The following is a 15,389-nucleotide window of genomic DNA, read 5'->3' on the forward strand; positions in this document are numbered from 1 at the left end:
TTCTGCAACAGTTTGTCATCTCAACTCCTCTGAAACCACACAACAGAATTTCATGAAATTTTGTAGATAATAAGGACATACTATGTTGATGTGCATATTGACAGGAAATTATTATTCAATATTTTTTCTTATACAATTTTTTTTTTACTGTATGAAAGTATAAATAAGGTCATTTATCTAACAATGGAGTAAATAAGCAGTAATGGCCTTTCCTAATTCCTACCAATATTAATTCAGTATTCAATAACAATGCTTATTAATTATTCACTAGATCTGTAGTAACTGTGTTGGTTATTTTGCAAAACCATTGATTAGTTTTTGAAAAAACAAACATTAAAATTGACAAGCAAATAGAGACCAACTTTATGTGGTATAATACCTCTTTACTGTCAGAGTTTTTAGGTATTCAATGTGATGTTGGAAGTTTTTAAAGACCTAGACTGGCTATAAAGCCATCACACTGTAGGCTATTCAATGCTATTCAATGTGATTGTCGAAAGAGACTGTAATATCCAGGGGCAGATCCAGCTATTTTTAGCTAACCTGGCCCAAAGGGCCAAGTGAGCTTTTCTCATCACTTGGTGTCCGACATCAGCGTTGTTAACTTTTACAAAAATCTTCCCCTCTAAAACTATTCAACCAAACTTGGCCACAATCATCATTAGGGTATCTAGTTTAAAAAAAAAGTCCGGTGACTCAGCCAACCAACCAAGATGGCTGCCATGGCTAAAAATAGAACATAGTGGTAAAATGTAGATTTTCGCTTATAACTCTGAAACCAAAGCATTTAGAGCAAATCTGACTAGGGGGGTAAAATTGTTAATCAGGTCAAGATCTATCTGCCCTGAAATTTTCAGATGAATTGGACAACCGGTTGTTGGGTTGCTGCCCCTGAATTGGTAATTTTAAGGAAATTTTGCCGTTTCTGGTTATTATCTTGAATATTATTATAGATAGAGATAAACTATAAACAGCAATACTGTTCAGCAAAGTAAGATCTACAAATAAGTCATCATGACTAAAATGGTCAGTTGACCACTTAAGGAGTTATTGCCCTTTATAGTCATTTTTTACAAATTTTTCGTAAATGTTTGTTATCTTTTACAAAAAGCTTCTCCTCTGAAACTACTTTGCCAAATTTAGCCACAATCATTATTAGGGTATTTAGATTAAAAATGTGTGCAGTGACCCAGCCAGCCAACCTAGGAGATGGCTACCATGGCTAAAAATATAACATAGGGGTAAAATGTAGATTTTGGTTTTTATCTCTGAAACCAAAGCATTTAGAGCAAATCTGACAGGGAATTGTTCAACAAGTCAATATCTAACTGTCCTGAAATTGTCAGATGAATTGGACAACTAGTTGTTTGATTGCTGTCCCCCAATTGGTAATTTTTAAAGAAATTTTGTCGTTTTTGGTTATTATCTTTATTAAAGATAGAGATAAACTGTTAACAGCAATAATGTACAGCAAAGTATTGTTAGATCTATAAATAAGTCAACATGACCAAAATGGTCAAATGACCCTTAAGGAGTTATACACCTCATCGCTATTTAGTCCCATCCGGGAAAAACAGTCATTTACACAACTTCCTGTTTGGGTCATGCCGCCGAAAAATAGAGGTCATCAGTAGTGAGCTGAAGGAGGAAAAACTTTAGAAAGCGACCATTAAAAATCTTTGATAGAGTATGATCCACTTTTTTCGAAATTAAAATTGAAGTAAAAAAATATTTTGTATGAAGTATTTACGGTAGTTTAAACAGGTCTCATTAAAAAGTATCTTGCATGGTGAATTGTTTGAACAGGGTCCCAGATAGTTTCAACTGGATGAAAAAGTTGAGTAATTTTAGAACTTATCTGGAATGGAATAAATAGCGATTAGGTGTATTGCCCTTTATAGTCAATTTTTAACAATTTTCATTAATTTGGTTAATTTTTGTAAATTTTTACAAAATATTTTCCTCTGTAACTAAAGGACCAAGTTTATTATAGATAGAGAAAATTGTAAGTAGCAAGAATGTTCAGTAAAGTAAGATCTACAAACACATCACAATCACCAAAACACAATTTTGTCATGAATCCATATGAGTCCTTTGTTTGATATACACATAGACCAAGGTGAGCGACACAGGCTCTAAACCCCTGGAACCCCCGCCCCCTTAGGATCCGCCACTGTTATTTTGATGAAAGTCTCAGGATGTTGAAAGACTTGATAATCTTGTCACTATTTATTAATACAGTCTTACAGACACACACATTATATAAATAATATATAAATAATATATATCCAACCTTCTTTTTTCACATTAAAACCTTCTTATACTATATCTTTATTAATTTCTACCTAACATTTTAAATAATAAATCATGCAAAACCATGTAAATAATGTAATTTGCTGTCAGTGTACATCCCTAGAGTCAATGTTCATACTAGTTAACAATATTAGATTTCTTAATTGCCAATTAAAATGATAATTGGATTAAAGATATCTGAAATTTAACTCCTATCTATTGATTTTCAAGGGTGGCAGACAATTAAATAAGCTTGGCGCTGACCAGAAATTTTAAAGTGGCGCACCGCCATCCAAAATAAGTTGTGGTTATCCCTGCATTTTCTATCAATGTCCAAAGAGTAGATCTGCCACAAATTTGTCTTCATGCCTGATTTTATTTTATTGAATGCTTTAACATTTACTTCCAATTGAACTCTAGTGTCAATAAAATTGAGAATGGAAATGGGGAATGTGCCAAAGAGACAACGACCCGATCAAGGTTAGATAATGTGTGGATTTAACATTTATCTCAAAGTTGAACTCTTAATGTCATGGTTAGATAATGTATGGATGTTGTGAAATTGTCTGTAAACTTTTAGCACAAAATATCTTATAATCTGTTGAGGCTGGTTGGACAATATGGTCCAGCAGTCAGTATAACTTTGTCATTATGTTTATATCCAATAAGTCAAGGTCTATAGAATAGAAGCATTGTATCTTGGGATTATGTGCAAGCCAACTTCCTTACAGCATGTACTCCACACAATTATTATAACACATATATTTGTGCCATGATTGCAGGGTCAGGGAACAAAAGATGTTGATGAGGAGGATCATAGGCTAAAAGGGGCAAATTAAATGCCCTTTTACATTGAGTATGCTAAAGATAATCATATATTCCCAGTTCACACTATGCAAATTAACTCGTGCTTTAGATCCCAAATAGTAAATCTTGGTAAAATTTTGGGTTAGTGTGAATGTCTAAGACATGGCCAAACTGTGGTTAAGATTACCCCTCATATAAGGTGGAGCAAACCTATGTTATTAAACTAGCCTTATGTGTGTGAATTTTTAAAAAGTGTAAAGAACAAAGGCATTGAAATAATGCTACTGTATTAGATACAAAGATTGAAATCAGTGGACAGACACAAGAGTAACAATATTGGTACATTCATTTCTAATTATTTTGGGTGGAAAAACGAAAACCAAAAATGGGTTTATTTTCTAAAAGTGTAATCCAGAGTAATATATACAATTTTTTTTTTATTCGTTTTAGTCATAAGTGCTACTGGGTTTGCTTTGCGTGATCTTTAGTATCTTTAGTTTTGTGTTATGAATTTTTTTTTGGCTATAAAGTCATCCGATTTGTTTGTATATGTTATGATAAATTATAATGATGTATATGATAAAATGTATATTTTATTCATTTCAGTCTTCAGAGTTGTCTGTATTTGAAACAAACATTAGATTTGTTGGAGGATTGCTGGCTCTCTATGCCTTAACTGGTGATAAGGTAAGGGGATATAACTTTAATAAGGGGACACAACTTATGTATTAGAATTTAATATTGACAGCATGCTAACAGTCTGTAATTTCTGAAGTGTAGTTCAGTCGACTGTAGAGTGTATAAAAAAGTTTGACATGAGTGAAAGAAAAAAGATGTTTTTATGAACAAGAGAAGAAGAGGACAGATGATTATCAAAAGTCAATGTGAAACCAACAAAACTATTGCAAAAGCATTCAATGACAAAAAGACAAACTGTCTAGGAAACACTACTTGAAAAACTGAGCAACCGAACACAATCATAAAGACTAACATGGAATTAAGGGAACTTCTAGTAGATATCTATGACTCCAGTGTGTTATTGCATCATCGATCATCTATCATGAAGTAATGGGTGATGGTTGATCAAAGCTTGGATGTCATACATTAAGGGTATTCATAATATTGATGATGATATCGATGTAACCTGGCAACTTGAATCAAGTTTTCACATCACTGAAAATTTCTTGAGGTTCCATTCTGTCAAATAGAGGGAGGATATTAGATATGGTTTATGTTCTAAAACTGAAACATTAAAGCCTTAAAGAAACCGGTACCTTGCAAAAAAAAATTGTGTATTAAATTTCATATTTTTGCATCTACAAAAAAAATGATTCTAGTATTTTATATTATTAGAGGACTTTTGCAGGAGCTTTGCTTTTAATATCATTATATAAAATACACATTGGAAGAAATAGATAAATATTAATTGTTTTTTTCAGATGTATAAAGAAAAAGTTGTTAAAATAGCAGATAAATTATTACCAGCATTCAATACACCGTCAGGAATACCAAACTCTATGGTTAATGTCAGAACGTAAGTTTTTAGGATTAGGAAACTCAGAATGACCAATGAAATGCATATTTCAATGTGTTAAAAGTATCAATAATTCAGTTCTTATAACTAAAAAATGAACCTTATGGTTTATTTATTTTCTTAGAAAGTAAAAGCTGTGATTGGAAAAATAAAGAAAAATGTCATGGCTTTTTTGGCAACAGCTGATTTTGTAAATGATTGCTACTATTATTGAGTTGGGGTCAGGGTCATGATGGGTGACAGTTCTTCCTACTAGCTGTTACCTTGTGGGCCAGCATGGTCTACTCTCCAAACAGTCTTCAGACTATTCACTCACACTGTTAGTCTTGTTAGCATCTTTTTGACATAAAATCATTGTCTTAAAATTTCCATTGATTTTTTTATCCATTGGACATTATGTATCTGTCAATGAATTAATCATTCAAATTAAGGTACAACAGAGCATCTATGAAGCATACAGAGAGCGATGAGAACATGACAATTTTCAAACACAAGGATCGAAATTGCTTCAGAAAAGGAAACGTTTGTTCAGTGATAAATGATCAAATAATCCAATCACTAATTATTAAGAGCAGAAGTTATAATGACAACTAAAATTTTGCACCCTTTTTATGGGCTTTTACTTTTCCAAACTTATAACATAGTCAATTCATAACTGTCAGAAATTATTTCAATGTTTTTAGTATTCCAACAATAACAACAAGGTAAGTTTCACAAAAGGGAAAACTCACATTTACATTTTATATTATAATAGCATTGTTTGTATTTAGCATTTATATTTATTGTTAAGAAATACAATATTTCACCAGTTTGACTAGCTTTACTTTTGTTGATTTTACTTTTTGATCATTTAACTGTCCAATTGAATGAAGACAGTAGTTATTGTTTTCCGTTGAGCTAATTCAGTGGAACCTTTATTTTCTTCTAAAAGAAATTAATCGCTCATTGTTTAATTTACATGGTGACAAAAATTATTTGATTTTGTAGTTTTGCTAAAATCTGCATATAGAAAATTTAAAATTGGTTAATCAGACAAATTTGTGTCCTCAGTTCCCCACAAAAATGTATATCCAAGGAATAATAATAAATCAAACAATATATATGGCAAAAATATTCAGCATAATAAAATCTTTAAATAATCAATATGTTAATTTTGCGCTTTTAATCCTTATTCTCCAAGTTTGAATTCTTTTGTTTGTCGTTTTATTATTATTTATAGCTATGTTTAAAAACAGAAATCGAAAGTTGATCTCTAAACTTAATTTCAACTACATTATATTTAATTTACATTTACAGAGGTGGATCAAGAAACTGGGGTTGGGCTTCAGGTGGTTGTTCTATTTTGGCAGAATTTGGATCTTTTCATTTAGAATTTGTCTATCTATCTGAAATAACTGGTAATCCAATTTACAAAGAAAAGGTAAGAAAGTCCTGATTTCAAATGAAGTAACGTCTTTTTATGAATATTAGGAGATGTGCATATCCATAGTCAGGGCAGATTCAGATAAACCTGAGACATATATTTGCTTAAGACCAGATGTGTACAATTGCCAATGAGAATATCTACCCAGTTTCGGAACAATTTATTTTGTAAAAAATGCCGAAACAATATTGAAAATGATGGATATGAAAGTTTAGTTTTCAATTAATATTCTTCATGCAAAAATTTGGCATGTGACTCACATTAGACCTAAGTATTACTGACCTCTGACCATATCTGCAGAAGGGGTCATCAAATGAAAACTGTTATTAAGAATAACCTTAAAGGGAAACTTCGCAAAAAAATCAAAAATTGATATTATGTTTATTCTGTATAAAAATGCTCAAATTCATAGGTATTAAAGTTTTATTCTGCTAGATAAGAGATCACCATCGATTTTAAATTTAGAGTATCAATTCTCTCCGGTCGGCCATTTTGTCACCTTGTCCGATTTGCAGTCGCGATATGTCTAAGGACCAGAACTACAGTAACCCGATGTAGTCGTAATTGCGTGTCGATATCTCGTCAATCGTACGGTTGTTTTATCCGACTAGTTAACTTGATACGGAAAATTTTCTTTTTTTTTTAATAACCATGATCTGTTATTTTAAGACTGATAATATAGGAATTAGTGAAAAAGTCAAAATTTCAAATCATAAATAAGTCTTCCGTGAAAATTGAATTGTTTTCGGCAATCTAATTAGTTCATAATTCTTTTATGTAATAAACTTTATTCAAATAAATTAGGATCTTCGCTCCACTGATCACCCGCATGGCTAAAGGTATTACTCCCCAAGGTATTGTAGGGGGTGTGAGGTGACACGTCCAGGTATTCAAGCGATTTCCTGTCGAGTTTGCAAATTCATGCATCGTTTCACTTCTTAATGTATTGATAAGTGTACACGGCCGATAACTTATAACTTTCCATTTTGAACTATTAGGTGTATAATATACATCTCTATCTTGCGTGTCCGAAAGTGATATAATATATAGTCATTACTAAACATATACGCTTGTTTATGAATAACATTTCTGGTTAAAAGAAAATTATTTATAAAAATATAAATAATACCAAAAAAAACAACAGATCTGATGAAAAAAAAAAAAATCCAAGAGTAAATTTGGTAAAATGTAATATATACTCGTTGTCAATGGTGAAGGACAGATTGGAACATACCAGAAATATATTGATTTAAAAAAAGGTACGCACTTGTCGACCATTCGTATATACGCCTGGATTATAAGTTACGGAACTATAGCGCAAATTAAAATATATACATTTATACATAGAACATAAGAAAGAATAATATATTTTGCGTAAATTGGGGTAAAAGTTTTGTAAAATGAAAAGTCCACGTATGCCAACAGTAAGTAATCATCAAATGTCGATAGATTATTGTATACCAAACGAAGAAGGAGAAGAAGAAGAGATTTAAACACAGGTCGATATATAACTTTATTTGGCTCATTGAAGTTATGGACATTTATAATTCAATTAGATTGTTCTCGAAAAAAGGAAGAAATTCGTCTTCGTCACAATTGTTCCAAAATGCATGTAATATATACGCCACTGGAAGTACACTTATACCGAGGGATGTGAATATTTTCCGGGAAAACTATAGAGTATAAAAGTTTCAAATCAATTTCGGGATTTATTTTCTCTCTAGATATTCAATGACAGCAATTTAAAGAAACTGCTTGTCCGCTTTAGTGGTATTCTTGCCAGTTGAAACAGACTTATAATTACATTAAAAAATAGGGAAGGATGACATTAAATTTTTTGTCTTTTTTTTATACATCGTTGGTCAAATAGCTAAAGTATTATATATAGTTACAGTGTGAGACGAAGAGTATTTTAAGAAGGACATATTCCCGATTATGTATAAATTTTGTTGATGTTTTTCACACTTGAAAAGCATATCTGTTCGTAATTTGTCGATTCCATTCCAATTAGATCCTTTAATTTCCTGTCAATTTTTTTAAACATTTTTCTTTTTAAATATCTGAAGTCTTCATGTGTTGTCAGATTTAAAATATTTTGATGAGCACATTAATTTCTAAATAGGTAATTAAAGATCACTTTGGATGGACTAAAATATATAATTGCAATTGTTAATGATCTGTTTGAAATATTTAAGGCTGCCGATCCTTATTTGAAATAGTACAATTTTTAGTTCATAAACTCGTGTTTAGAAGGCTATTTTTATTTATAAATTCTTCAATTAAAATAATTCAGTGTTTTATCGTTACTAAAGTCATAATTCATTAAAAAGTGATCTTATGCAAAATATAAAAATATACAACAGCTATCCAGTTATTGTGCGATCTTATTATTCCCGTTAATTAATTTTAATTTTTTTTTACATTCATGTGTCTGAAATTTTGTCGGAGTCCCGTTTACAATTATGTTGTTCACACCTGAATGCCAGTGAACCGTGACGCCTAGATTTCACTGAATGAGGATCAAAGGATTAGAATTACATAATGCTAATCTTTTAATTACCTTGAGTTAACCTACGCATTCAACATTCTTTAGGTGTCACAAAACAATACACATTTTATTTCCACCGTACAAGCAAGTGAAAATGTTTGCTGTAATGAAGCAAAAACGTAAGAATACAAACATGTATTTTTTAATACACTATTGATCATGTCAATTTCATATGTTTGTTTAAAGTATTTGTACAAAACAAATCATAAAAATGTTCTATGTATGAATTAATATTATTATTAAAATTCGTTTTAAAATATCCACACGATCTAATTTTAAAAGTTGCATGGCTATCACTTATTTTTCGTTGGTTAATAGCTACACCAAAAGTCGTCGATGCGCTTTAAATCGCGTAATTAGATTGTTAACGAACAAGACTTAAATGAGATATTTTCACTCCCGGCATGCATCAAAGACTTAAACTACGTCACATAAGTCAGGAAACTTCAAGAAATAAAATTAATAATTCCCAATTTTCTTCTTTATTAGATTTCATATCAAAATAAAACTTGGTGAATATGTTTTTTATGGTATTATGAACATAATAAGATGATAAGTGAAAAATCGTGAATTATCCCTTTAAAGGTTACTTGTGTTTTCTATCTAGAAATAGCCTTCTGCAAGTCATGAATGTTAATCTATAAATTTTTCTGTTATTTTTGTTTATGGTAATTATGTGTCTTAATATAATTGTTGTTTGTGCTTCAGGTTGATAAGATTAGAGAAGTATTGAACCAGATAGAAAAACCTGATGGACTGTATCCAAACTACCTTAATCCTAAGACAGGTAGATGGGGCCAGCGTAAGTATATCTGATGATCTGTCTTAAATAAAATGTAAATATATTAGATTAGTTGATAAGTATAAATCTAATTTAAATGTGAATATATAATGGACAGTTATCTTTGAATTATGACAATCGCCTTGATATGGGATTTATGTTTAACAAGAATGTTAAGCACCTTTATATGATATGTTACACAATATCAGGTGAAATATAACTGATGAATTTAGTGAATTATTTAATGTAAAGCAGAAATATTTCACTCTGGTTTTTTCCTCTCATAAATTTGAGGTATACGTAAATCAGAGTCATGAACAAGAAAACCATAATAATAATAAAACCTGGCAAACAAATTTTTCGTTAGATAACTAGAATAATGAAGTTTGAGAAAAGAAAGTTTTACAGTACAATTTAATTTACTGGCTGATATTTTTTGTTTACATTGAGTTCTTGAGAAATTTTATTCCATCTATTCAATTGAAATTTTAACTTTATATATTATTCTTTTTGGTTTTTATGCCCCATTTCTGTATTTCTGTCTGTATGTCAGTTTGTTCATTTGTTCGTCTGTTCGTCCGTCTGTTCTACTTCAGGTTAAAGTTTTTGGTCAAGGTAGATTTCGAATGAAGTTGAAGTCCAATCAGCTTCCCTATGATATGATTTTTCTAATTTTACTACCAAATTAGAGTTTTGACCCTAATTTCACAGTCTAATGAATATGGATAATTATTTTGCTAGTGGGGCATCTGCCATAAATAATCATTAACCTAATAATTTTTGCAGAACATGTTGCGATAGGAGCACTTGGAGACAGTTTTTATGAATATTTGATAAAGTCATATGTACAGTCTGGAAACAAAGATGAACTTGCAAAGAAAATGTACTTTGATGCAGTAAAGGTTAGAAATTTCAATCAGAACATTTATTCGTTTATTTACAAAGAATATTATGACTACTGTGCTGGACCTTACTTAGTGTCTTATAGATTAAAACAATGTTTAATGATCAATTTTTTATATATCTTAAAAAAAAATTTTGTGATGCTTTTATTTTCATGAAAGAAAATCACCTATGAAAATAAAGATGATTTTAAAAATCTACATATTCTATATATGGTTTATACAGTAAAGTCAATGGAAAAGTCTATTATATAGAATGCAAAATCTTTGCAAACACCACATTTGATTTTTAGCACATCCTCATAACCCTATGTAGGATTATGTTCAAAAAAAAAGTCAAAACAATACATAAGAGATGTTATGGTTACTATAGATGATAAAAGGAGTCTAAAAAATATTGATTTATTTTTTGTCATTCTATGTTACTTTTTTAGGCAATGGAGAAGAAAATGTTACAAAAATCTAAAAGTGGAATGGTTTACTTAGCAGAATATAAATCAGGAAGATTAGAGCATAAAATGGACCATTTAGGATGTTTCTGTGGTATAGTTGCTTATTCTTTTATGCCTTTATTACAAAGATAATAAAAACGTTTCCCAAGGTCAATGGGTTTTTTCATCACTAAGAGTCTATTTTTTGGTGCAGGTTAATAAATCATTCAATGGAACAGTTCCTTTTGCAAAACTTTAAATGGCCATTTGAATAACAACTGATTCTGTGTAAAATATTTCAATTCCATTACAATAAAAATATTTCAGAAGACTGGTGTAAATTTTAATTTAATGTTCAAATACATGTATTTACATAGTTTGTATACTTATTGAAAAAAATAAGATGTTTTATGATTGCCAATGAGACAACTCTTCACAAGAGACCAAGTGATACAGAAATTAACAACTATAGGTCACTGTACGGCCTTCAGCAATGAGCAAAGCCCATGATTTTCTCAAACCTGTAAGGTAAAAGACTGAATTAGATATTGAAAGTGAAGTTAACATGCATGCTGAATTCACTAAAATATGAAGAATGTAAATAATTTGATTTCATTTCATTAACGTTGTTTGTGATTTTAAAACTTGAATGACATAAACTTTATTTTCAGGTGGCATGTTTGCTTTGGGTGCTGAATATTCAGATGATAAAGCCAAATACATGAAACTTGGAGCAGATATAGCACATACCTGTCATGAGTCTTATGACAGATCAGGTATGTAGAGAAACTGTTATTATTTATTTTAGCAGTGAGAACAATTATTTGTAATATTCACTGCTAAAAATGATACAAAAAAATTGCATAACACATTACTCTTGAAAATATGGATAGCACAAATATAATAAAGTTCTAAAGCTTGGAGATAAAACTTGCAACAAGTTGTAACAAATAATACCATGGTACTGTAATACCAGAAAATTGTTTTGTGGATTTATTTATATTTGTGTGATAGAAGCTTTCTTGGATTTGATGAGTTTAGGTTAACTTTGAATTTAAAATATTCAACAAAATATAACATTTCATAAGACTTCCATGCTGACTTTGGCAAAACCATGCAATAAATACCCACAAAGTTACAAGTTTAAGCAAATCACCCAAAATTGGTGCATCCTAAAATTAATTCATCAACAGTATGCTCACAAAAAATATGAAAAATTGTATGATTGGACAAAATTTATATAAATATTAACATTGAAAAAGTACTGTCTTTGGAAAAAATAGACTAAAATTATAAGGAGAACATAAAAAATTAGTGTAAAAGAGAAGGAAAAAAAAAACCACAATACCATAGCAAAAAATGTAAAAATCTATGTGAAGAGAGACAGCAAAGCAGTCTACTACACAATAGATAGAAAACTAGAAAACTGAAAACTGCAACATTTAACACCAAATACAAAGGGTCACCTTTGGTGCTCCTGAAAGGTAATCTGGTCTGCTCCACATGTGGCACCCATTTATAAGACAGGTCAATTTCGAAGTTGAGCATATTGGATGAAAATAAATAAATTATAAGTTATTTGGTACTAAGTTATTTATTCAAATATATATTTATATAGAATATTTTGTTATAAAAATTGAATTTATATCTAAACTCTTGTAAACTGATGATGTTATTTATTTCCAGCTACAAAACTAGGACCAGAAGCATTTAGATTTGATGGACAGACAGAAGCCAAATCTATTAGACAGAATGAAAAATATTATATATTAAGACCAGAAGTAGTAGAAACTCACTTTTATATGTGGAGATTTACAAAAGAACAAAAATACAGAGATTGGGCTTGGGAGGCTGTTAATGTAAGTGTAGATACATGTAGCTCTGTCCAGAGGCAGATTTAGAGGGGGCCCAGGGGGTGTGGGAAATATTTGGTTGATTATGCAGGGAATCAATGAAGCATGGCTGGAGCAGCCCCCTCTAAGTCAGTTAATGGGCCCCCTCTTATATTATATATATAAGGTGATAGGATAGGTCACCTTTTCAAGCTTGAAATATGTGAATGATCACCCAAACAATAGAAAGTGCAGAACCAGAAGTCAATTATTTTAAGCATATGTCTATTGATAAAAAAGAATGATATTAAACTTGAATCTCTCACCCTCAAAATTACTGGTGTGCTCTGTGTTTCTTGTTAGACACGTCTGTGAGATATTTAATTTTAACACACATGTAAATTACAGAATTGCGAAGAAAAAAAATTCTCACCAAAACGCTAATTATGAAAGATTTTCTTTGGTAGCCATTTTACATTGAGCAATTTTTGAAATATATAAATATATATGAAATATATGAAAAGGAACCAATTAAAATACATTAAAATGGACTAAATGAAATACATTAAAAGGGACAACAGGAATCGCCAAAATTCTGGAAAGCCTAAAAGACCACAGTAACAACAACTCATGGTCCAGTATATATTTTGCTTGTATGTTATTATATTAAAACATCTGGAAATATTCGAGAGAAAAAAATTCAAAGAGATCTGGTAAATATGATTGAGAAGACAATCGACAAAAGCACACAGACTAATTTTATTTGGGGTCTTTTGGTAGTAATTGGCAATCCGATCTCATCTCCTCATTTTATATTTATAATATTGCTTTCAACCTTTGTGAAGTTAGATATAATCGATGGATGTTGTTTTTACAGGCATTAAACAAGAATTGTAAAGTTGATGGTGGATTTACAGGAATACGAGATGTCTATCAGGAACATGGATCACAGGATGACGTCCAGCAAAGTTTCTTTTTGGCAGAAACTTTAAAATATTTATATCTGACATTTTCAGAAGATACAGTAATACCATTAAATAAATGGGTATTTAATACAGAGGCCCATCCATTACCCATACAGGGAGCAAATACTGTTAAGGAAATAGAATCATGAAAGGAAAAAATAAGATAATTAGGTTTAAACTAATTTATGAAATGAAGGTGTTTGTCTCAGTTCAGGTCAATATGTTACATGATATTGAGAAAAACACAGTTAAACCTTTATTTCCATTAAATAGAATTACCATAGCATGAATTTTATGACAGACGAAATCAATTGATTATTTGTTTTCTGATTTTAGTAGTGTAATTTTGTAATATACAAATTTACTAACTGCATATTCAGAAATTATTAAGTTGATTTTATAAATGAAAACACTTTTGACAGGATGAACTTAACAATTATTCAAATGCACATTTTATAAATTTTTTGATAGTAGGTCATGTGTGTTAATTATGCTAGTACATCTTGTGTAATGAAATGTAATGTTAAAAAAGTGTTAACAAAAATTATTCGAATGAATTCTAGATTTATTACTTTGATGCATCAGGTATTGAATGTTCCAAAATTAATCAAGGTGGATGAGAGTTCAAATTATCAAGTGTGGGTTGGTGGGTGTGTCTTCCTTAATATTTTGTTAGAAATATAATTAAAATTATAACTTTTATATTATGAGGTTAGGGTTTAAAAAATTGTATCCCAGACCCACCATTCAATTAATTTTGGAACAGTCTTAAGGGTTTAAATAAAGTTTTGTCTTTACAGGTTATGTTAAAGTAAAACTTGATTCAGTTAAGTTTATAGTTTATGATATCAATTGTATGAATTCATGTAAATATATTTTTTTTATCTCAACAGATTTTAAATAATTGGTCTGTAGTAAATTATTTATAATCATGAACAAGAGAAGACGGAGTTTGTCTTTTCTATGAGTGATATAATTATGTAATTATGTTCCTGCTGGAAGGAATACAGTTGTGCAGAATTTAAATCTCATGATTAATTTTATTTCGACATAAATGAAATATGGGGGAAATGTACAATATTGTACTTTTTTATATTCCACCACCCTTTAATTTTTTTGTTTAAAACAGCACTGTTTTTGGCTTCTTACTGTTAATACACACAGAAGAAAAGAACAGGTGGTTTCTAGTTCTACCATCCATTTTTTACTGGAATATCTGTAGAAAATTTACCATTTTAGAATCTAATGCACTGTAGCTGAAATGTACACCGAAATATTTTGATTGGTCTAGGAACAATGTAACGTAATGTCTTTGGCCAAAAAAAACTATTGTTTGTGCACCAAAATTTCAAGAATAATCATTTTACCCATATGCCTTTAGTTTTCTGAAATGGAGGATTAACTTGTTTCATTAGCATATTTCAATGTTTTCAATGATCATTTTTTCATAAATTTGTTACAAACAAACACACATCTGCAAAACTAGATAATTCTTGTTGATAAACAATCCTTTATTCTGCATATCAGTGATATGAAAATAAAGAAATAATTTAGTATGTTGTTCTGTATATTTATGTTTGTAAATTACTATAAATTATTACTTGAAAAACAATTATTTTGCATGGTAGTACTATTTTTGTAGTACAAATGTATAATTAAGACTTGATTTTTCATAAAAATCATGATTTTATGTAACATAAAAGTTCTATATTTCATAAGAAATATTCTATTATTAAAGATATTACAAGAGTTTGTTGGAAAAGTTGTTACGACCAATTTGGGATTTGACAATTTCAAATTATAAGCTCTGCACGGTAGCAGAAATTTGTGAACATCAAATCTCAAGTTGATGGTGTCCGGTTTTCAAACACATT

General features: G+C 30.1%; 1 protein-coding gene across 1 annotated transcript in view; it reads left to right on the top strand.

Moving 5' to 3' along the window:
• The window catches only part of LOC139491126 (mannosyl-oligosaccharide 1,2-alpha-mannosidase IA-like), a 34,753-nt gene extending 19,692 nt beyond the window's left edge, over window positions 1–15,061 (top strand). Inside the window, exons 3-11 of the mRNA XM_071278534.1 lie at window positions 3,706–3,786; window positions 4,539–4,633; window positions 5,930–6,053; window positions 9,313–9,406; window positions 10,172–10,287; window positions 10,722–10,830; window positions 11,390–11,494; window positions 12,405–12,577; window positions 13,428–15,061. Coding sequence (XP_071134635.1) covers window positions 3,706–3,786; window positions 4,539–4,633; window positions 5,930–6,053; window positions 9,313–9,406; window positions 10,172–10,287; window positions 10,722–10,830; window positions 11,390–11,494; window positions 12,405–12,577; window positions 13,428–13,664 — 1,134 coding nt within the window. The 3' untranslated portion in view covers window positions 13,665–15,061. The remainder of the gene's footprint in view (window positions 1–3,705; window positions 3,787–4,538; window positions 4,634–5,929; window positions 6,054–9,312; window positions 9,407–10,171; window positions 10,288–10,721; window positions 10,831–11,389; window positions 11,495–12,404; window positions 12,578–13,427) is intronic.
• The last annotated feature ends 328 nt before the right edge of the window (window positions 15,062–15,389 follow it).

Source organism: Mytilus edulis, chromosome 10 (genome assembly GCF_963676685.1).
Source record: "Mytilus edulis chromosome 10, xbMytEdul2.2, whole genome shotgun sequence".
Lineage (NCBI taxonomy): Eukaryota > Metazoa > Mollusca > Bivalvia > Mytilida > Mytilidae > Mytilus > Mytilus edulis.